The sequence below is a fragment of the Phlebotomus papatasi genome, chromosome 1, assembly GCF_024763615.1.
Source record: "Phlebotomus papatasi isolate M1 chromosome 1, Ppap_2.1, whole genome shotgun sequence".
NCBI lineage: Eukaryota > Metazoa > Arthropoda > Insecta > Diptera > Psychodidae > Phlebotomus > Phlebotomus papatasi.
The window spans coordinates 1,884,149-1,905,579 of record NC_077222.1 but is presented as its reverse complement, the minus strand read 5'-3'; the positions used below and the strand labels follow the sequence as shown (position 1 = coordinate 1,905,579).

The window sequence follows — 21,431 nt, the reverse complement described above, 5'->3', positions numbered from 1 at the left end:
TATTACTGATTCAAGGAAGGTGAAATTGTGAGGAATAAAAATTATTTTTCCGTTTTATATTTATATGAAAAAGGCGTGGCTTTTTTTTATATCGTTTTAAGGTTTTGGCCCCTCCCACTAATAATATGGCCGGGGTGTCTAACTCTTGAGGCGCCTGCGTTTATGGTTATCAAGATTGTTATCCAATGAAAACAACAAATGAACAATTTTTAAATAGGTTTCCTTAAATGGGCGTGGTTAAGTAAAAGGAGAATAGTCAAAAGTATATGGGCGCTGGTCCCGGAATCGCCACAAACGGGACTTGGCGCATTTTGTAGGTACTGATATAAGATTAAAAACTTTCCGGGACAGAGGGCAATAAATGCTGGGAGTCCTTGCAAAAAACCTTTATCCTTGCGAAAAATTGCTGTTTTGACAACGAATTGTACAAGAACTGCAAAAAGCGATCTTGATGAAATTTGGTATAGGGTCAATGTGTGACTTAAACTTTTTGTTCATGCATGCTATCCCCTTCCCCCACCCTCCGTTTTGATAACCACCATACAAAATTAGAGCATTTTACCTTATAACTCCTTTCTGAGAGGAGGTAGAAAGCTGAAATACGGAATGGCAACATTGCTCAAAGAAAGCTTTCAATATGCATACCATTTCCTCCCCAACCCAGCCATTTGAGGCTGCGACTTTTTGGTCAGTAAAATATAAAGTGGTCAGTAAAAAATAAAATTTGGTCAGTGAAAAATTAAATTTGTTCAGTAAAAAATTAAATTTGGACAGTAAAAAATCAAAAGTGGTCAGTAAAAAATAAAATTTGGTCAGTAAAAAATAAAATTTGGTCAGTATAAAATTAAATTTGATCAGTAAAAAATCAAATTCGGTCGGAGAAAAGTCAAATTTGGTCGGTAAAAAGTCAAATTTGGTCAGTAAAGAATCAAATTTAGTAAAAAATGAAATTTTCTGTGCTTCGGGAAGTTATCTGTATCGTCTGTTGAGGCAAAGAGAAATTTTCTGTGCTTTGGAAAGATATCAGTAGCACCTGTTTAATTTTTGTACAAAATGTAGGAAAGACGAAATATGAAATACGAAATGGTCAAATACGAAATGTACTAAAATACGAAGTTTCCACAATACGAAATGTGCAATACTTTTTATCCGAATATGCAAAGTTTTAACTTTTATTGATTTCCTTTTAGTTTTTTATTAACTAAATTATTATTCACTGATCATATTTAATTTTCCACTGATTAAATTTCACATTTTACTGATTAAAAAAAAAATTACTGACCAAATTTGACTTTTTACTGACCAAAATTAATTTTCCGATTTTTTAAAAGTTTTTTACTTACCATATTTAATTTTTTACTGACCGTATTTGATTTTTTACTGACCAAATTTGATTTTTTACTGACCAATTTGAATTTTTTATTGACCAAAAAGATTTTGCCGCCGTTTGATAGTCCCAATATAAAATTAATTCCTTCGCAAAATTCTTTATTAATGGCATTAATCACCAATTATTCATCACACAAATAATTGTATACTGATTAGACCGATTAGACAATAATGAGGATATCATTTTTTCTTTCACGTACCAACAGATCTTAACGAGACAAATAATGAAATATAAAAAGCTGTTTATAAATGCATCTAAAAATCTAGAAAATATTGTTAACGTTATTACTATTATTCAATTTTTTCATTGGGTTAAGCTCGATCGAAAAATTCTTCGTGAGGATTGTTGAAAATACCTGTTCTCAAAAAGGAGTTATAAGGTAAAATGCTCTGATTTTATACTGGGGCTACCTGAAGGGATGATGGAAGAAGGGGTTGGTATGCATGATTAAAAAGTCTTCTTTAAGCCTTGTTACCATGCTGTATTTCAGCTTTCTACCTTAACTCAAAAAGGAGTTATAAGGCAAAATACTCTCATTTCTTATGGAGGATATCAGAATGAGGGATGAGAGAAGGATGTGGTATGCATAAATAAAAAGTTTAAGTCATACACTGACCATATACCGAATTTTATCAAGATCGTTTCAGCAGTTCTTGTAGAATTCGTTGTTGAAACAGCGATTTTTCGGAAGGATAAAGGCTTTCTTTTTTACAAGGACTCCCAGCGTTTATCGTCCTTGGTCCCGGCCATTTTTTTTTAATTTTCTATCAGTACCTGCAAAATGCGTCTACTCTTATCTCTAGATAAAGATGAACCAACGCCCATATATTTAACCATTCTTCCTTGTAAGAAATAGTTTTTATGCTCTAGCTAGAACTTTTCCTCCATGCTCCCAGAACAAAAGTTGTTACCTATTATATACCAATGTCTATTCTGGGATCGGATTTGACCGTTCTCCTTTGGGGGCGGGAATTGCTGGGAAGTTTTAATCTTCATCCAAAAATAAGTGATAAAAGTGAAGCAGTTCCCGTCATAACTAAATCCTCTTGCAGCTGAGAATGCTGTGGAGGCTGCCAGGAAGGAATTGACGGATACAAGACGTGCTCTGGCCGATAGCAACATCGAAAAAGATAAGTATGCTAACACAAATAGGGATCTCAGGGAACATGTAAAGCGCGTTGAGGGTCAGAGGCGAGAGACTTCTCGTTTGCATGATGAAGCTCTGGCTAAAATAGCTGGACTTGAAGAGGCCAGAACGGCTAATGAAGTCGAAAAGACAAGATTGTCTACTCTGCTCAAGGAGACAGATAACAATGTGGCTAAGTTGAATCAGGAGCTGCAGCAGGCAGAGGCCAATCTGCAGAAGATGTCCTCAAATGCTTCGCAAAAAGATGCAGTGGAGAAGGAATTGCATGCTAGGTTGACGAATGAGATGGAAGAGAAGGAGCGCATTCAGGCTGAGATGCATCAGGCAAAGAAGCAACTGGCAGATCTTGATGCCAGTTTGCATGCAACGCGTCAGGAATTGGGCAGATCGAGGTGCAAGTTGAATCAGGATGAGCATCGTTGGCATGGGCGAGAGCAGGAATTGCTGCAGCGCCTGGATGAAGGTCGGTGCAGGGAGAAGAGGCTGGAGGATCAGAAGCACAATTTGGAAGTTTGCCTGGCTGATGCGACGCAGCAGATTCAGGAGTTGAAGGCCAGACTGGGAGGATGCGAGGGTAGGGTTCGGGCTCTCGATGAGCAACTGATTCAGACGGAAAGCGCCAAGCGAGAGACGGAGAATAAACTCAGTTCAATTGCTCATACACTCAGACGCATCGCTGGGATTCAGTTGGATGGAACTGTGAGTCTTCCCTATCGCCTTCTCAGTCCCTCGAGACGCTACAGCCCAGCACGAGGTGGACATGATTACGATTGTCGCAGTGTTGGTGGTGATGGACCACTGATAGATGTCGATCCGGAAATGGTGAGGAAGGGTGTTAGGGCTCTGATGCAGCAAGTGGCTCAAATTGAACGGGAGAAGGATGATTTCAAGGCACAATTGAGTACAGCTAAGAAGCAACTTCAGGAAGCAGCTGAAGCACAATCAAAGGGAGAGAACAAACTGTCGAAGCTGCAGCAAATCTTGAGGTCTGTCCAGGAGGAAAAAGCGAATGTTGAAGCGAAGCTTAATCAAAAAGGATCAGCTCTGCAAGTGGTTGAGGAGAATTTGCGCCAGAGAACTGAAGAAGCGAACATGCTGAGGGACAAAGTCAACAGTCTGGAGGTGTCTCTGGGAAATAGCGCCGAGGAAAGGGCTCAATGCGAGGTTTGTGAGAACTTTTTAAGATATCAACTTACGATTTCCAGCGACCCTCCCTTAAGTCGATGTTTTCTAGAATTGTATTATTTCTTTTATTTTCGAACATGATTTCCAGGTAGTTCGACTGAAAATTTTGCCTTTGTAATCCTATGACCGGAAAAAATCGGCCATTGTGGATTTTTCAAAGTCAAAGTTAAAAACCACTCTAGAAGGCGTATTTCCCAACCGATTTAGTCAAAATTAGTTTTATGTGAAAGGTCTTGAAATTTCGAACGAAATTGAATCAGTCGGATCTGTTATATTTGCATTGAGAACAAAACGGGGGTGCGATTAACTTTTTTTCCTCATAACTTTAACATTTTATAGGTGTAAAACTATATCAACATTTTTTATGTTAATTTTACACCTTTTTAAGGGTAAAATTAACATGAAAAAATGTAACTTTAACCCCTAATACACCTGAAAAGCATAATATTTGCATCGAGATCGGATCAATACTGCAGGGTAAAATAAACATTTCCGGAATGTTATTTTAACTTTTTCGGATTTCTCTCAGTGTGGTTACAATTAGCCGAATTCTAGTTTTCTTTCAGATTAATATTAGGTGAAATTCTTAACAATCCCCCCAACTATAATCCTAACAAAATTTCATAGAATTTTATTAGGATCGCGCTCAAACTTTGCCAAAGACTCTTCTTGATCACGACGAAAACGTCTAAAAACCGTTCCCGTCCGTCTGTCCGCTTTTTGAAGCTTAATAGCTCCCAAACTAAGAAAGATATCGACTTGCGGTTTTCGGCGAAGGTTATATTATATCGGGTGAAAATTGCAACTTGATGCATTGATCCCCCATCCCCCACCCCTCCTTCCTCCATTTTGAATATCCCCATTTTTTTGTTTTCTCAATAGCTCAGCCCCTATGGCATTCAGCGGGCTCAAATTTTAGTATGTTATAGCTGAGACTTAGAGCTTTCGATCAGAATTAAACTTAAAGTCCTCTGACTTCCTGACCCGAGCTATATAAAGGTCCAAAAAAATTCTTAAAATGGCCATAACTCCGGTTCTAATTGTCAGAATTTAAAAAGTGAGGGCTTTTTGGAAAGCTCTCGTGAAATGCCACTTCCCCTTCTAACATCACAAGTTCATAAAACCACCGCTAGGGGCGCTGTTATTAAAATGAAGATTTTTCAATTTTCTAAGTTAAATAACTCAAAAATTCCTTTATAAATCGGGCTGAAATTTTAGTATGTTGTAGCCGCTGATTATACCTAGGGGAAGTGCTCATAATTTTGGACAGTCTGCTTATAAGCATCGAAGTTCCAAGTTTGAAGTGCGATATTTTCTATACTAATTGACATTTCTTGTTACTCTCTTTTCAGAAGGGTTGTTTAGAAACTTAGCAAGCTATTTATCGTCTTATTTTTATTAAAATTAGTTTTAATACGTTTAAAAATGAATTGATAAGTAGAGGTGACCTTGGCTCTTATTTTGGACAACTTGTTTATTAATTTGTCCAACTTGACTGTAAATTTGGACAGCTAATCCGCCTCAATAGGATGCCCATTGTTCTTCATTTGATGAACCAATCTTACCAAGTCCTCTTCCTGTTCATGTAAGGGAAACGTAGAATGTCACAAGAAGCCCGGAAACTTTCCATATCATTCATTAAAGTGAGTTGACTTCGGTGCTCCAAGTACGTGCGGATTCGCTCATTCCCTGACCTTTCCGGGAGCCTTTCAAGGCATTTCTCGCTACATCTCTTTCGTAGAGATGATGCTCCTTTGTTTCTCCAGGCATTTGTCCAACCTAGTCATCACAAAAGCTAAAACTCCACGAAATTTCATGAGAAAAACACCTGTCCAAAATAAGAACCATCACCTCACTGGTGAATGTCTTAAAAAATTTCCCATTTATCACACGAAAAATATAATTCACAAGGCAAATCTCACTTCAGGTCAAATGTACAAATCATCAGTAACGTGAATCAACACAATATTCAATGAATATTCAATAATATCACTCAAAAACAGCGAACAAACTTTGTTAGTACTTCACCAAAACTAAATAAGACTGAAGTAAGCCACGAAGTTCTGTCATATTTCTCGTAAGCAATTGCTCACACTGAATTTTCAACAAAGAAATTTCAACTCAAATCATATTCAAATTTTAACGTATTTAGTGTTAAAATCTTCCAAAAAGAACAAATATTTAGATAGAATTCATTATTCATCAAATATTGGAATAAAAATCCATCATTTTAATCAATTTATTTTTAGTGTCCAATGTTATCCTCAAAGTGTCCAAAATAAGAAACTGGACAAAATTATAAGCATTTCCCCTATCAAACAAAAAAATACTTAAGTCGATCCATAACCCCTGATCCGAGCTATAAGGGGTCAAATTTCGAAAATTGACCGGCCTCTATCTCCGGTTCTAATTAACGTATTGTCCTAAATTTTGGGTTTTTGGTTTCGTATCGATGAGCGCTTTCAGATGACAAAACTTCAAGTTCAAAACTTTGCCACAGGTGGCGTTGCGATAGCATCAAAATTCAAACTCATTTTTTCTCAAAAACGCCATTGCGCATTTTGATCAAATTTTAGAGTGTTGTAGTCTCTAGGCTATGGAGTTTACAAAAAGTGGCGTGGATTCGCTGTGATTAAAATGGAACCAGAGATATGAGGGGTCAAAGTTCAGGAAATTCAAAAAATTATATCTACGGTTCTATTTGACCGATTTTGATGAGTGAGGGCTCAAATGAAACATCTCATCAAATGCTACAATTTTCTAGAACATTTGAAGTTCGTGGAATCAACAGCAGGGGCGCCACAGTCGAAAAACTAATTTCAATATCACATAACCTTAATTATCTCGACTGTCGCTGAACCGATTTTGATTACTTCGACATAATTGTAGAGGACATTTGTGTCTACATTTCGTCCATATATCATTTCCCGCTCAGACTACGCTATGGCTCCGATTTTGCCGTTTAAGTGTGATTTTTCCCATAATAACGCTTTGAAACCACTCAGATGCCATTTTAACTGCTTCTACTCGACCAAGACACTTAAAAGAAAGTTTTAAATGGAAAGTGTCACAAAATACAACAATTCTTTGATATAGTTGAAGTTCATCAAATGAACACTTGGGGCGATCTGGTCGAAAAAACTAGTTGAGAAACAGAAAACCACGCTTATCTTGGCTTCTGAGTAATCGATGAGATCATGTTCTATGGCAAAATTATAGATAACATTCTGGTCTACATTTCATCCATATATCACTTTTCTGTCAGTTCATCCAAATCCTTGATATTTTGGTTTAAATACAAAATTTGTATAATTTCACGATTTTGATTCAAAATAACTGAATGGCGTCCCACAACTTCAGCTCTAAATCGAATTTGCATGCATTCCAAGTTAACTCATGTTAAGAATCTCACCCACATAAGCCGGTTAGGATTATCTGTCCGTTTTATATATGGTTCTGAGAAGGTCTTGACATCAGCTAGAACATATACTAAAATTTCAGCTCAATCGAATGAGATTTTTGTTTTGACCGTTATTCAAAATGGCGGACAGAAATGTCAAATCAAGATGGCGACCATACCATCTTGTAGATCTCGATCATTTTATCTTAAATTACCAAAAAATTGGATAATTTTTAGTCTAATACTTCTATAATAAAACTTTAAAAAGTCCATTAAATGCAATTTTATAATATAAATCATGCGTTCTTAGGAAGATTATACTGTATATCGTCCCCCAACTCAGTTCTAAGTCAAATTTGCAAGCATTCCGAGTTAGATCACGTTAAGAATCTCATCCACATAAGCCGGTTAGGATTATCTGTCCCTATTCTTTGATATTTTTTCTTAGTGATTTACACTTTTTGTTGATCATTTTTGATTTTTGAAAAATTACTGATCCAAAAGTGTGCGTCTTGGCTAACTTTTTTCGTGAATTTGATTGAAAATTCCAAGGTAACGTTTTGCAATCTTCCTGGTTGGATATACGCGTGTTTCTTCTTGATATGCATTTATGAGAATTTCCCTTGGATGGAGACTAATTTTCGATTTATCTCGTACAACACACCATTTTGCCCTAATCCGAGACACAAAGCAGAAAAATAAAAAAAAAAAGGTTTGTGACTTGGGAATTGTATGAATTTACCAGGAACGGCTGGAGAAGTGTCGGCAGTCAGTTAGTCGGTTGGAGAGTGAGAAACGTCATCTCCAGGAAGAATTGTCTCGCTGTGAGAATCGCGCATCCAAATTGGATTTGCAGCGAGTGGCTCTCGAAGGGGACATCCAGAGGCTTCAGATGGCTCTGCATGAGAAGGATAACAATTTGAGGAGTCTGCAGGAGCGCTTTGAGAATCAAGGTCGTGCCTCAACGCAGCTAGAAGACAGGTTTATTTGCAGTTTCTGGGGTTTTTTTTTGGAGGATCTGGTCGTGAGATTCTTTGGTATTTGCAGATGTATTGCGCTGAAGACGACCGTTGATCAACTCAAGGAGCGCCTGCAGGGTGCAGCGATTACGGAAACGGAGCTGAGGGCAGAGATAAATTGTCTGCACAAGGCACATTCCGAGCAGGGGCACAATGTAATGGCGGGACATGATAAGTTGAAGCAGATTCAGAAGACGCTGAGTAATAGTGAGAATGAGAGGAGGATTCTGGCGGAACGCCTGGAAGCATCCCAGACGGTGGCTAATGATCTCAGGAGGACACAGCAGGCACAGCAGGACAGTTGTCAGCGTCTCCAGGAGCAAGTGGCTGAGTTGGAAGTGCAGAAGTCTGCGCTGGAGTCTCAGTTGAGAATTGCAAAGTGGAATCAGGAGAATGCTGATCAGATGTCAGCTGCAGTCCCGAGCACCAATGAGGGAGATCTGAGGCAGCTGCAGAGGGACAGATCTGAGCTTCGAGTGAAGGTAGATGCGCTGAATGAGAAGGTAAGGGCGTTGGAGAATGAGAAGAGGAATCTGGAGAGGAGTAGCAAATTTTCCGGAAGAGTTGACTTTGATCGATCGGAAAAGAGTCTTCAGGGAATTGATTCAAATAGATTGGAGTCAGAGACTTCAAGGGGAGGATTCAATTGTGGCCTGGATCACACGATGATTGAGCAGGAGAATCGAGATTTGAGGATGAAGGTTCGTCGTTTGGAGACTCTGCTGGCGGAGAAGGAATCAGAACTGGCTAGGGCCAAGGCCAAGATGGCAGATATCCCGAAGTGTTTGTCCAATGATGCGGAAAAGTATCGATCTGCTCAGTTGCAGGCTGAGCGGCTTCTGGACGCTAGGGAGCAATCGCATCGGCAGCAAGTGCTAAGGCTTGAGAATCAGGTGAGAATTTCGTCTTCCTGCCCCGTGAAGCATATGCATCGTACATGTTTCATTTGTGTTTCTTACAGATTTCAATGCTTCGAGAGCAATTGGCCCAGGAGGCTAAAAGGAGGCAACATTACATCCTGAGGAGCACCAGAGCTGGCCGGGAGATGCAACAATTGCGCCAAACTCTTGGCGATAGTCTCCGTCATGTGGCTCAGGAGCCTCTAGATCCCATAACTCTCGAAAGCGAAACTAGAAGGTAATGTTTCCAAAGTACTCTTTTCTATCCCATCTTCAACATTTTACACAACTTCCCCTTCCAGATTGGACAGTGCTGTTTCTCTGAGTTTGCCACCAAACTCAGGCAGAGAATATGAGCACCATTCTTCCTACAGTCCACGCTATAAGTAAAGAAAAAAAAGCAAGAAATTGCAATTTCTTCTCTCTCTAGCTCTCAGCTCTAGCTCTAGCTCCCAGCTCTAGCTTAGAGAGGAAGAAATCAAACCATCTAGTCGGGTAACTTTTTAATAAAACTTCACTGCCGACTCTACAAAGGAGGATTTTATTTATTTCAAAAGAAAAAAAAAACAAAACGCTACAAACCAAAGGGAAATCTAAGAAAAAATGTGTTCATGTGATTTCTTTTTGACTCACGATATTTAACAAAGAAATAAAAAAAAAACTAGTCACGAATTGTTGGAGGTGGATTTAAAGAAAAATTATTGATATTAGGGCACTGATTGCACACCAAAAGGAAAGTTCAGTATTAAATGTTTGTCAATGAACACACGGATAACAAGAAAAATTGTAGAGAAGAGATTTTATGCTTGATACAATAAATATTCTAAACACAATGCATTATTGGTTTATTTTCCGATTTATTTCCCAGGTAATTCCAGGTAAGGTAATCTTGAAATACTACAACTTTCTAGAACATTAGGTGTTCGTAGGACTAACGCTAGAGGCGCTTCAGTCGAAAGTTTTAGGCATATTTTGTATGCAAATCTTTAAACGCGAATATCTCCTAAACTAGAAGAGATAGACCCCCCAAAGTTGGCATCAAAGAAACCTTTTTTTTTAGCCATATTTTGTATATGCTATGTATTTAATTGCTTTTGAGACATGGTACTGTCACACTATTATTTACACAATTTAATTTTAAATTCAATTGAGCCAATGGAGCATTAAGATTTCTAGAATTTACTTGAAAATTTTCACAGCCAGGACACATTTTGCAAGAAATTTGCTCAATTTTAAATAGGACCGCGAGATTTTTGATTGTGAATGACTCCGGAAAATCTGTGATAGTACCTAAAATGTCTTATAAGTACCTTATATGTTATGCAAAAGAATCCTTAAAGCCAGAAGAAAGGGTTGTAGCCAAGGGGGCTCTCATACAGTCTTGTGGATGACCTGTACGAAGTCATCCCAACACAACAATTTCCTTGAATTGCTTTGAATAAACTCAGCAATTACTTCTCATGCTGAAGCTTCACTCGCGTACAAGTTCATCACTAAATCACAGTACTTCTCTTATTTTTTGGACATAAATAATATTAATTACGAGTTGTATTTTATTGCAGTTACTTGTTTAACTGCAATAAAATTGAAATTAATGAGCAATTTTAACATTTTAATGTCCTGAATTTTAATTTAATTGAGCAACCACATTTATGCTATTTTAGCATGTTTAAACATGTTTTGGTGGGCCAAGTATTAGTTTATAACAATAAATAATCGAAAATCTATCAATTCAATTGATTTTTAATGCAAAATAATGCATAAGAATAATTTATATGATATGAAAGAATTAATCTTGATGAATTCTCAATAGCTGATATCAATTCCACTAATGTAATTGATAAGAAAATTGAAAATTTTTGTGAAATAATTTTAGAAGCGGAAGAGGAATCGGTTCCGTGCTTTACCGTTAGTAATAATGATTTTGATAATCTCCCTGATGATATTAAAAATTTAATTAAGACTAAAAATAATGTGAGGCGCAACTGGCAAAGAAATAGAAATATTTTAGATAAAAAAATGTGCCAACAATATCTCATTCAAGACAAAATATGGATATATGGAGAAAAAAAGATGGAGAAAACTTTTATCTAAGTTTAAAAAGACTGATAGATCAATTTGGGGTCTTATTAGAAGGTTAAAGCATCCAGGACCTAAAGTTCCTGTTTTGAAAATAAGTTATACTTTAATAAATTCTCCTGTGGAAAAGGCAGAAGCTATTGCAAATCATTTTTCCGAATCTTAAATCACTTCCAATTACAGTGATGATTGCACTACTGATGATGTTAATAGATCTAAGTCCTTTATCAATAGTAATGTGGATTTTATTAACTCTGACGCCTCTACCTTAACTAAACCTAGTGAAATTTCATCATATATTAAACTTCTAAAAAGTTCTAAATGCCCAGGTAAAGATCGGATTTCTAACACAATTTTGAAGAAATTACCTAAAAAAGCGATTATTTATTTAACTCTTTCGTCTCTTTTGGGACTCTGGGTACCCATGGAAAAACTAAATTTTTTAGACTATTTAGAATCGATAAAAATCCGATTCTTGTGGATGATTACAAACTTATAAGGATGTCCAAATCTAGGATATTTTTTGCAGGATCCCAATTAACTCCTGAGCTAAGATATTTCTGGTCAAAAATCGTGAATTTTCGATTTTCTGCTTTCTTGCAGATATTGTGACATTTTTGATGTTTCTAGACCAGAATAAGGAAAAACCTTACGGAATAAATAAATAATTTAGTTCCGAGCCATCAATATGGATTTCGAGATTTTAAATTAACAAATCATGCGACAAAAAATTTAACTATTGACATCAACAAAAACTTCGAGCTTTGGTAAATCCACTGGGGTAGTTTTACTAAAAAGCATTTGATACTATCTGGCACGATGAATTAATTCACAAAATGCTTCAATTGAATTTCCCGCTCTGTATCTAATTAAAATGATCTCATCTTTTCTGAAAGATAGAAAGTTCGTGGTTGATATAAGATAATCAGGTTTTGTCAACAAAAGATGTTTCAGCAGGTGTACCCCAGGGTTCTGTTTTAAGTCCCACTCTCTTTAATTTATTCTTGTCAGATATAAGGGTTTCTCATAAATTGCAAAATTACTCAGTTTGCTGATGATACAGGATTGTATACATCAGATAAAAACCCCAAAATTGTCATCAAAAATATTGAAAAATGTTTGCCAGATACTTATGTATATTTTTATAAATGGAAAATAAAAATAAATCCTAATAAAACGCAGGCAATATTTTTTACTAGAAGACGTAAAGAGCGATTGCTATTTCACAGGTATCCTATAAAATTTAATTCTAAAACTATTATTTGGTTGGATGAAATGAGATACCTCGGGGTAATCCTAGACAAAAAGAATATTATTTAAAAACCACGTAGAGTTTCTTATTAAAAAAAAATTAATAACTATATTAGAATATTCTATCCATTTATTTACAGAACATCTAAATTAAATGTTAAAATAAAATTGACTCTTTTTAAGGTCATTTTTCAAAGCGTCCTGAATTACGGATCAACAATTTGGTCTCCATGTGGTAATACACATAAGAAAAAAATTCAGATCCTTCAAAATAAAATAAATTACTTGAAATGATATGGGATCTGCCGTGGCATTACTCTACCAACTCTCTTCACAAACATAACAAAATTAAAATGATCGAAGAAATCTCTTCAGAATCCAGGAAGAAATTTAATGAAAAGTTTTCTTCTTAAGTTCTTAGTTTTATTTTTTCTATCTGTAATTGTACCCCTTTTGTCCCCTTTTGTTAATAATTTCATTTTGGAAGAGTTTTTTCTCAAGTCAGTTCACTCAATCAAGTGCATGAAAGGCATGGAAGCAGTTTTCTCGAGGAAATCTTTATAAATCTTACGTTTGTGGTTATCTCAATTTATTGATCGAAGATATCATTGCAATTGAACAAATCAAATAAATTTTCTATCATTTAATTCTGTTTAATTTTTTCCAGACATTATTAATTTCCGTTACATTTTGAATTTGCATTCTTTGTCGATTGTGGCGCCTCTTTTGGGATTATTAGATACTTTTGTCTACAGTCACGTCGCAAAGTCAGCTGACCCTTCTTGTTTTCTCAGTGCTGCAAATTTTCCTTCCTGAAAAATGTCTCTCCACTCGGCAATTAAGGGCAAACTCCTATCAGTTATTGGGGATGAGGTAAGTTAGAAGTATCAGGAGTTGTATCCTGACTGAAAGAACCTCTGTGAATTGCAGGATACGTGTGTGGGATTCCTCCTCGGTGGAGTTGGTGAGATCAACAAGAACCGTCATCCCAACTTCATGGTCGTGGACAAAAGTGAGTGAATCTTGAGGAGATGCTTTTCCGGGAAGATATTTATTGGTTAAATGTCTTTCAGATACTTCCGTAAGCGAGATTGAGGAGTGCTTCAAGCGTTTCCTGAAGCGCGATGACATTGACATCATATTGATCAATCAGAACCTCGCTGAGCTCATTCGTCATGTGATTGATACTCACACTGCTCCCCTTCCGGCTGTTCTGGAGATTCCCTCCAAGGATCATCCCTACGATGCTGCCAAGGACTCAATTCTGCGTAGGGCAAAGGTAAGAAACAAGACAATCTTCCTCTTGGAATATTTCGTAATCTTGATTGAATTTGCAGGGAATGTTCAATCCTGATGACTTGGTAGCTCCGAGCAGGGGTTAAAAATTCATTGAATATTCTCACCACTTAAATATTCCAACAATCACAAGGTATTATTGAAAATACTAGAGTTTATTTGATGTAAATGTGTTAAATAAAATAATCCTTAAAAAACATTTGATTTCTTTTTCATAATTCTTTATTGATTCAAAATACCTTCTGATTTTACAATTAATTGATTATTATTTCTTTCTTACTGAAAATGATAAAAACTAAGTGTTTCAGTGGTTTTATAATAGCATTAGTAGCCAAATTAATGGCGCTGAAATAAAAGTGAATTGTGTGAGTATTCGCAGAATGCTCGAACTTTGATACCATGTCCTAATTGGATGAATATTTTTTTTATTTTTCGCATTTTTATAAATATTCAGAGTTAAAATTATTTGTAGGTTGGAGGGGGTTCATGGAAAACCCGAAGTCGATATCTCTTACCGTTTGCCTTATATTCCGAGTAATACAGAGATGAGTAAAAAGAGGAATATTCGAGCAAAATAATTCATTTACCGGTATTTCACAGATTATTTACCGATTGGAACCAATTCAGTCTAGTTGGCAATTTTAAGACCTTTCAAATAAATCTATTTTAGCTCCAATTGGTTGAGAAATAATCTCTCTGGGCTTTCTAAAAAAGCCAAAATCGGTTGACCGTGACTCCAGATATTTGAGGTTATGAAAAGTGAAAGAAAAACAATAAATTGTAATTGATATTCTCACATTGCGATTAAAGATCTTTTCCACTTTTTATGTTGTTCAATTTTCATCATTCTTAAACAAGAAACGTTCTCACTTTTATATTTTATTGTTTTGTAAAATAATAATTTCATAATTTTTTGTGCATTTTTCTGTGAAATTTCACTGAGATTTTTTCTCATGGGGACTTTTATAAAAAAAAAAGACACAGAGCCCAAGGAGCACGGGGAGCACAGTTAGCTGAAAAATGCAACGTTTTCAGCAAATTTTTGCTGAGTCAATCAGCAAAATATGATGATTGGTCAGCAGTCCTCGAACAAAAAGTGCTAGCCACATTTATGGAAATGGCACTGCCTCCCGAGTATCGTTTTAAGGTTCGCAGAATGAGATCGGTTAGCATTTGATGTTCGCTGGGAGGTTATATTGAAAAAGTAGGTTATGTCATAACCTAAAAGGGGCTCTCTTATGGTTAGGATCATCAAAATTCTCAATCCAAAAGCCTTTATCTAATTTCAAGTGAAAGAACTTGTAAATTTTCTATGATAAATTCCGGTGGTAACGATCAATCTCAAATTTTAGTATGTTATAGCTGGGCCTAAGAGCTTTCGATAAAAGGAAATTAAGCCCCCCGACCCCCTTTAACCCGAGCAAGAGGTCAAAATCTCCAGTTCTAATAATCGGAATTTGAAAAATTTTGATGTATTGGAAAGCTCTCGTGGAGTAGACTATAGGGGAAAGTGGGGCACCTTTGAAATTGGAATTTTTCACCTATTTTTAAATAAAATTGAGCCTTATCGTGATAAATTTTAGATGCACAAACAGATTAAGTAAATTACATTATGATGCGGCTCAGTTCCACTTAAACATATGTAGGATAAAATTCCAATTTCAAAGGTGCCCCACTTTTAAAGGTGCCCCACTTCCCCTTAACCTTTTGATAGCATAATTTCATCCGATTTAATCGAAGGTCCGAATAATCGATTTTCGAAAATTAGATTTCGAATATTTTGAAAATCAGCCTATGATTTTTTTTAAAGTTTTAGTATGTAGTAGCTGAGGTCGAGACCTTTACAACGGTGGGCCGCACTCCTCCCTCGATGTACCCTGACCTGAGTTATGATCAAAAATGTCTTGATCGGACCACATTTTTGGTGTTTGTATAGCGATCTCAATGAAATTTTAGTATATGTAGTTATCTGAGTTATAGTTACTATATCCAAATGAACCGGGCTCTATCTCTAAAGTTTATTAACCGATTTCAATGAACTTAAAAATGACCAGTGATAAGCCCAGATAAGCTTATGGTAGCTGAGATTCTTTTAAAGCGACCTCGAATGGTAATAATGGCTCTGTCTGAATTCACGCGATAACGCCTCTCGCGGTGAAGCTACGAACTTTCAGTGTTTAAAAAAAATTGGTAATTCTGAAACCTTTCCAAAGTGGTCAACTTTGTCCAAATCGACTCATATGAAGATATTATTTAAAAAAAATTTCGAAAAGAAGCCGAAAAATAGAATGTCTCTGCTTAAATTCTTTAAAATGAGCATTTCGATAGATACAGAGTCCATAGTACAAAGAGGAGAGTTTTTACGTTTCAATCAATTTTTTTTTACTTATTTGTTTATTTTCTTGTATGAGTGACGATGATAGAACTGTCGGGTTGTTTAAAATGTGAGGTTAAGTCGCACATAACCTAGAATAGATTTACATAACCTAAAATTTTTAAATATTTCATTTTTTTAAGAAAAATAAAGGATTAAGTGGAATAAACTCAAACTCCTTTTTTTGAAATTTGTAAAAAAAAGGCCCTCTTGCGGCAATCTTACGTACTTGAGATATTCATAGAAGTTATAGATAATTTCAATACCTTTCCAAAACGGCTAAATTTATCACAAAACTGCCAATTGCTTTGCTCACAATTGCAAATTTAGTAGAAAAAATAGGTATAAAATTCAAAAAATAAATCATTCATAAACTGAAGCCATTAAAAATGTTTTATTGCTATATTCGTTAACAGGGTCCACCAAATAATCAATCTCATCCACTTTCATTTCTGCACCGTTTAATTTTGTCTACTACTGCAATTACAATTTTATATTAATGAACACCAGTCTGGCTAAATGTTTCTTTTTTTTTACCCGAAAAAGGAAGGAAAGGATAGAGTTTGTTTTTTATTCGTAAATTTACATAAATTCAATACAGTAGATAGGGCGAGATTTCTCTAACACTTAGATAATATGCCATAGATTTTTTTATCAGAACTCTTTCAACATGTGATAACAGATTTATGTACATGGGAAAATTCTTGTGTATACAGACTCTTCTATTTACATTTAGAAAATTTCTGGGGGGGAGGGGGGAGAGAAGAAAGTTTGTGCTTTTTATTTTGAGTTTGTGGAATAATTTTTCTACTCTCTATTTTCTCTCTAAAAAAAAATTAACTTGGTTTGTTTGCAATGGGAATCTATCGTTACGGAGAATGTTTTTCTGGGAAAATTGTGCATTTGAATTTAGTTTGAATTCAGATTTAATAAAAAAGAACATTTAAAAAATGTAAATGAATTGAAAATCAATTTTCTTGTACGATTCATGAGGAAAGGACTGTCGGGTTATTTAAAATGTGAGGTTGTGTTGTACATAACCTAGAATAGAGTATCAATATAATAACAGAAATTCAATTTCGGAAAATTTAGAAAACTTAAGATTTTTAGGAAAAATAAAGGTTTAATTGGAATAAACCCAAAGTTTCCTTGCAAATTATTTGAATAAATTATTTGATAAACAAAAGGATTCGACATTTGAGGTTAAATTCGGATACTTTAAGGATATACTACAAGAATGACTATCAAAACACAATTGTAGAAAAATACATAAGGGAAATTGAGGAAGTTTTTGCTATCAAGAATATATCTTTTGAGGTTAAGAGTAACATAACCTCTTGGTCAAAAAAAAAATGATGAGATTAATGTCTCAATATGGAAAATTATATTTTTCTGTTGTTTAGAAACTTTAAAAACTCAAAATGATTTTCGATTCCTAAATGTCAAAATTAATTTCTAAATTTGGAATTAATTTTTGGGGTTTAGGATTGACTTAAATGTCCAGTTTCAATTTTTGAGGTTAGAACTCGGCCTTGCTTAACAATAAAATTATTAAAATTTAATAATTTAATAGAGATAGCAATAAATGGACATACGGATTAATCAGATTAATCTTTTGATCACTTTAAAACCAAAAGAGATATTTCACTCTAATTTTAAGGTTAAAGTTTCAAAACTAGAATTCAATTTAATATTATGGTAAAGTGAAGATACCAATGTTTGGAGAATTTAATTTGCTTCCTTTTTGTAAAAAAAAATAATTGATAACTTGTATAAATTAAACAATTAAATTAAAAAGTAAGACAAAAACCAAGAAATGACTGTAGAATATTAAATTGACATAAAACGCCATCTTACAACCTAACCAAAAAAGTGTTAACATTTCTTTGGGTCTCGTCTCTTGAAAATGTTCTTAATATAAAAAAACTACGCAATTTTTTAACCCTGTATTCCTTAAAAAAAATGTTTTAGGGAGGACATTACTAAAGACGGATTGAGGGCTTTTTTGAGTTTATCAAATATCAGGATAGTTTAAAGTTTTTTATTACTCGATTTTATTTAATATACAAAATTTAAAAAAAATAATAAACAGGAGTTTAAATAAAAAAATATAAAAATATTTCCATATTTATTTATGAACATTCTTATATTTATAAACAAAAAAATGATGGCAAAGCGTTTCAGCTTTGCAGAATGCTCGAACTCACAAGATAGAGCTCTCTATGAATTATTTTTTCAACCATCGAAAATTCGATCTCGAAAGCTTTTTCGGTCATATGTGTCCAACTACTGAAGCCGTTCTCGAGAATGACCTAGAAAATGGTGTTAAAGGCGTCAGAGGGAGTTACTGTTTAGCCTCGAGATCGGAAAAATATATACAACCACTAAATAAATATTTTCGAACAAAATAAGCAATTTACGGGTACTTTACCGATTAATTTCCGATTGAGTACGGTGCAATCGGTTTTAAAATTTCAAGACATTTATTAAAAATCCAAATTTAATCAAATTGGTTGAAAAATAGGTCCGCCAGATTATTTTAACTTCGATCTTCGAAAATTCGATGTCGAAAGCTTTTTCGGACAAAAGTGTCTGGGCATAAACATATCCGGAAATAAAAGAAATCACTAGAATATTTTTAGAACAGATAGGAAGGGGTCCGAGAAAGGTGTCCAGATTTACTTTAAGCCAGTCTTTATAATACTACTCGCTCTGTTTGAGTTCGAGCAATAAAATGTTTGACATTTAATCTTTATTAAAATTTGATAAAACAAATAAAAATTTAAAGGTGAAGTGATAGCTAAGAGATCTAGTGAAGTATTGAGATAGGAAGATAAATCATAAATGAGAGAGTGCGATAAGTTTACGAGATTGAACATTAGACAATATCTTAAGAAATTACGCATCATAAGTCGTTAGTTTTCCATGAACTTGATCAACTACGTCAAGTGTTGACCGTTAAGTAAGGACTAGAGAGAGAAGAATTTTCCGATATTTAGCCATTCCATAATCTAAATCCGTGACTGTTTTTTGTTTTTTTTTTTAAATGTCCACTATTCTTGTTTATTTTTCTTTTTTCTTTCAAAAAATATGATCATTTGTTTTGGTGTATACTAAAATACGTTTTTTTTTGTTTTGTTTTTGGTATTTAACTCATTTTCACCGTAGTCACTCACGTGTAATTTTTTTTTATCTTGTTACATTATCTCTTAATGATTAATGTTAACTTTTCTAGAGTCATATTTTTCTTTTTGACATTTTGGTTAAAACTATTTTTTTATTACTTTTTAATTTTACGTGAGATACAAATATCTTCGCCCTTGTCTGGCAGTTAATTTCATTTTGTTCTACTAAAAATTTTACATTTAACTTCTAAACGCTTGTGCGTTTCTTTTTTTTTAATATATATTTTTTTACAATTAAAATTTGGTATATATTTTTATATATATTTTTTTGCGTAAATCTTGGTTTTCTTCCAACGTTTGACTTCTACTGATACTTTTGTTGTCTATTTTTTCATTTTTTTCACTATTTCTATTACTCGTATTTTTTTACGTTATTTTCATTTGTTTAAATTGCTGGGGGATTACATATTTACTCATCTTTTACATAGTTTTAGAATTATAACGCTCCAAATTTTTCCTTTGTGGCAAATTAGCTCAATGAATTTGGGAGAAAATATAAGATAGATTCTTATTTTTTTAAAAGAATTCTCTAAAGATGATTTTTCATTTTAATAAGTTGGTTTTTTTCCTGTATTTTTTTTACAATATTCACCGTCCTATTTTGTTGTTCACTGTCTTTTTTTCAAAATATATTTAGGAACGTGAAAGAAATCCCTATCGTGGACTCTTCTACATTATTTTTTTGGCTAAATTATACTCTATAATATTTTTTCTTTGATTTTATATGATTCTTTTTTTAAATATGTTTTGTTTACTATAATAAAATCGAATGATAAATTCATAAGTAATTCAACTATATTGCAAAACTACTTTTTTTCCTAACGATAAGTGACGCAATTTATGTCATTTAATTAGTTAGAGATCACTAAAATTATGTCATTGATTGAAATGAGAAAATTGTTGGTTTTTTTTTGGTTTTGTTTATTATTTAAGAAAGTTTATTGTCCTGTTATTTGCTAATATAGTACTATTACAATGGGAATATTGGTACCATAAAAAAGTAATAACTTAGCATAATGAACCCGTACAATGAAAAGTCGGACATTTTTTCAGTTGAGATTTTTTTTTTGGTAGTTGGTTGTTCCAGAGATTCTTCCTTTGGTTTTTTGTTGTTGTTTTTTTTTTAAAGATACAGGCACTAATTCCAATGCACAATACTGAAAATAGGAGCCAGAGGACTTAAAATAATGCCCGTGAATTGCTATTGTGGTGGACATCTCACGACTGTTGTTGTGGCAAATTCGGAAAACTTTTTATCAATTGGGATTCGTTGATCGTAGAGAGTTGGGGCTTGTAGGATAATTGCGGCTGTTCCAACAAGGACGGCCAGTGTAAATATCCAAAGGAATAGTCGATCTAGCACCATTGCAACGTACTTCCAATCCTCCTTGACCTGAAAACCAAGTTGTTTAGTTATTCTCTGTAGCTTAAACAAAAAATACTTTTAGGCCACGCCCCTTTGAAAGCAATAAACATGGCAAACTTAGAATAAACCACGCCTACAAACTTAATTTTAAGTGAGGCATGTAGTATTCTGGCCCTGTAAAAATTAGGCCACGCCCTTAAATGTTTTCGCTAGAGAAAAAAATGTCACGTATAACGAGCACGTATAACGCCCCTAGCGGAAAAATTTGAAAACTGTATTCTTGGAGTTTAATTGCAGAGTTAATTTTGAGGAATTGTGAAATAAATTTAAAGTGTTTAATTGGGAAGCATTAGCAGTGGACATCCTGTGGCAAATTTCCGGTCGCTCGCGACGGATACTAATTGCATTAAATAACGAATTAATTTAAAGGTAACCAACAGGAATAAAAGTCTATTTGGCAAAGCACGGAGTTGTAGAGCGTTTACAATTATTTTAAGGTAATTGCAGGAGGAGATACAGTAGACTCTCGCTAATTCGGCTCTTTTAAGATCGGGCTACTTTTTAATTCGGGCAGCAGTTAAATTTGAAAAAGGTTTGTTGACAATTTTCAAGTTCGATTATGATTATCAAATGAAGCAAATATGCTCAAATTTGCAATGGTTTCTCCTAGTTCTGATGTGATTTTGCATTATTAACAGATTTTCATGCAATTTACGATATAATATGAGTGTGTAAACTCAATATGTGTATGCAGATGAATAAAAAATCGTTGCATTTAAAAAAAATTTGTCGCCCGAATTTCTCTCTAATTCGGCTGACATTTTGGTCCCAAATGCCCGA

The 21,431-nt window shown here is 34.5% G+C and overlaps 3 protein-coding genes across 7 annotated transcripts in view; 2 read left to right on the top strand and 1 right to left on the bottom strand.

Moving 5' to 3' along the window:
- Nucleotides 1–9,875, top strand: part of LOC129799870 (rootletin) — a 40,617-nt gene extending 30,742 nt beyond the window's left edge. The window contains exons 10-14 of the mRNA XM_055844136.1: nucleotides 2,443–3,701; nucleotides 7,868–8,103; nucleotides 8,170–9,034; nucleotides 9,103–9,278; nucleotides 9,343–9,875. Coding sequence (XP_055700111.1) covers nucleotides 2,443–3,701; nucleotides 7,868–8,103; nucleotides 8,170–9,034; nucleotides 9,103–9,278; nucleotides 9,343–9,430 — 2,624 coding nt within the window. The 3' untranslated portion in view covers nucleotides 9,431–9,875. The remainder of the gene's footprint in view (nucleotides 1–2,442; nucleotides 3,702–7,867; nucleotides 8,104–8,169; nucleotides 9,035–9,102; nucleotides 9,279–9,342) is intronic.
- Nucleotides 9,876–13,118: 3,243 nt separating this feature from the next.
- On the top strand, nucleotides 13,119–13,865 carry LOC129799895 (V-type proton ATPase subunit F). The gene is made up of 4 exons (XM_055844185.1): nucleotides 13,119–13,243; nucleotides 13,301–13,382; nucleotides 13,444–13,649; nucleotides 13,708–13,865. Exons 1-4 carry the CDS (start codon nucleotides 13,190–13,192, stop codon nucleotides 13,750–13,752), a joined length of 387 nt encoding a protein of 128 aa, XP_055700160.1. The 5' UTR covers nucleotides 13,119–13,189; the 3' UTR covers nucleotides 13,753–13,865.
- A 2,550-nt stretch (nucleotides 13,866–16,415) lies between these two features.
- LOC129799877 (acetylcholine receptor subunit alpha-like) overlaps nucleotides 16,416–21,431 on the bottom strand; it is a 69,665-nt gene continuing 64,649 nt past the window's right edge. For all 5 annotated transcript variants that reach the window (XM_055844156.1, XM_055844157.1, XM_055844160.1 and 2 more), the window contains one exon: nucleotides 16,416–20,618. In XM_055844156.1, coding sequence (XP_055700131.1) covers nucleotides 20,427–20,618 — 192 coding nt within the window. In that variant the 3' untranslated portion in view covers nucleotides 16,416–20,426. The remainder of the gene's footprint in view (nucleotides 20,619–21,431) is intronic.

Coding starts and splice junctions, on each gene's coding strand:
- LOC129799895 (XM_055844185.1), top strand. CDS start 13,190: ATGTCTCTCCACTCGGCAATTAAGGGCAAACTCCTATCAGTTATTGGG. Junction 13,244..13,300: donor TATCAGTTATTGGGGATGAG/GTAAGTTAGAAG, acceptor TGTGAATTGCAG/GATACGTGTGTGGGATTCCT. Junction 13,383..13,443: donor CTTCATGGTCGTGGACAAAA/GTGAGTGAATCT, acceptor AATGTCTTTCAG/ATACTTCCGTAAGCGAGATT.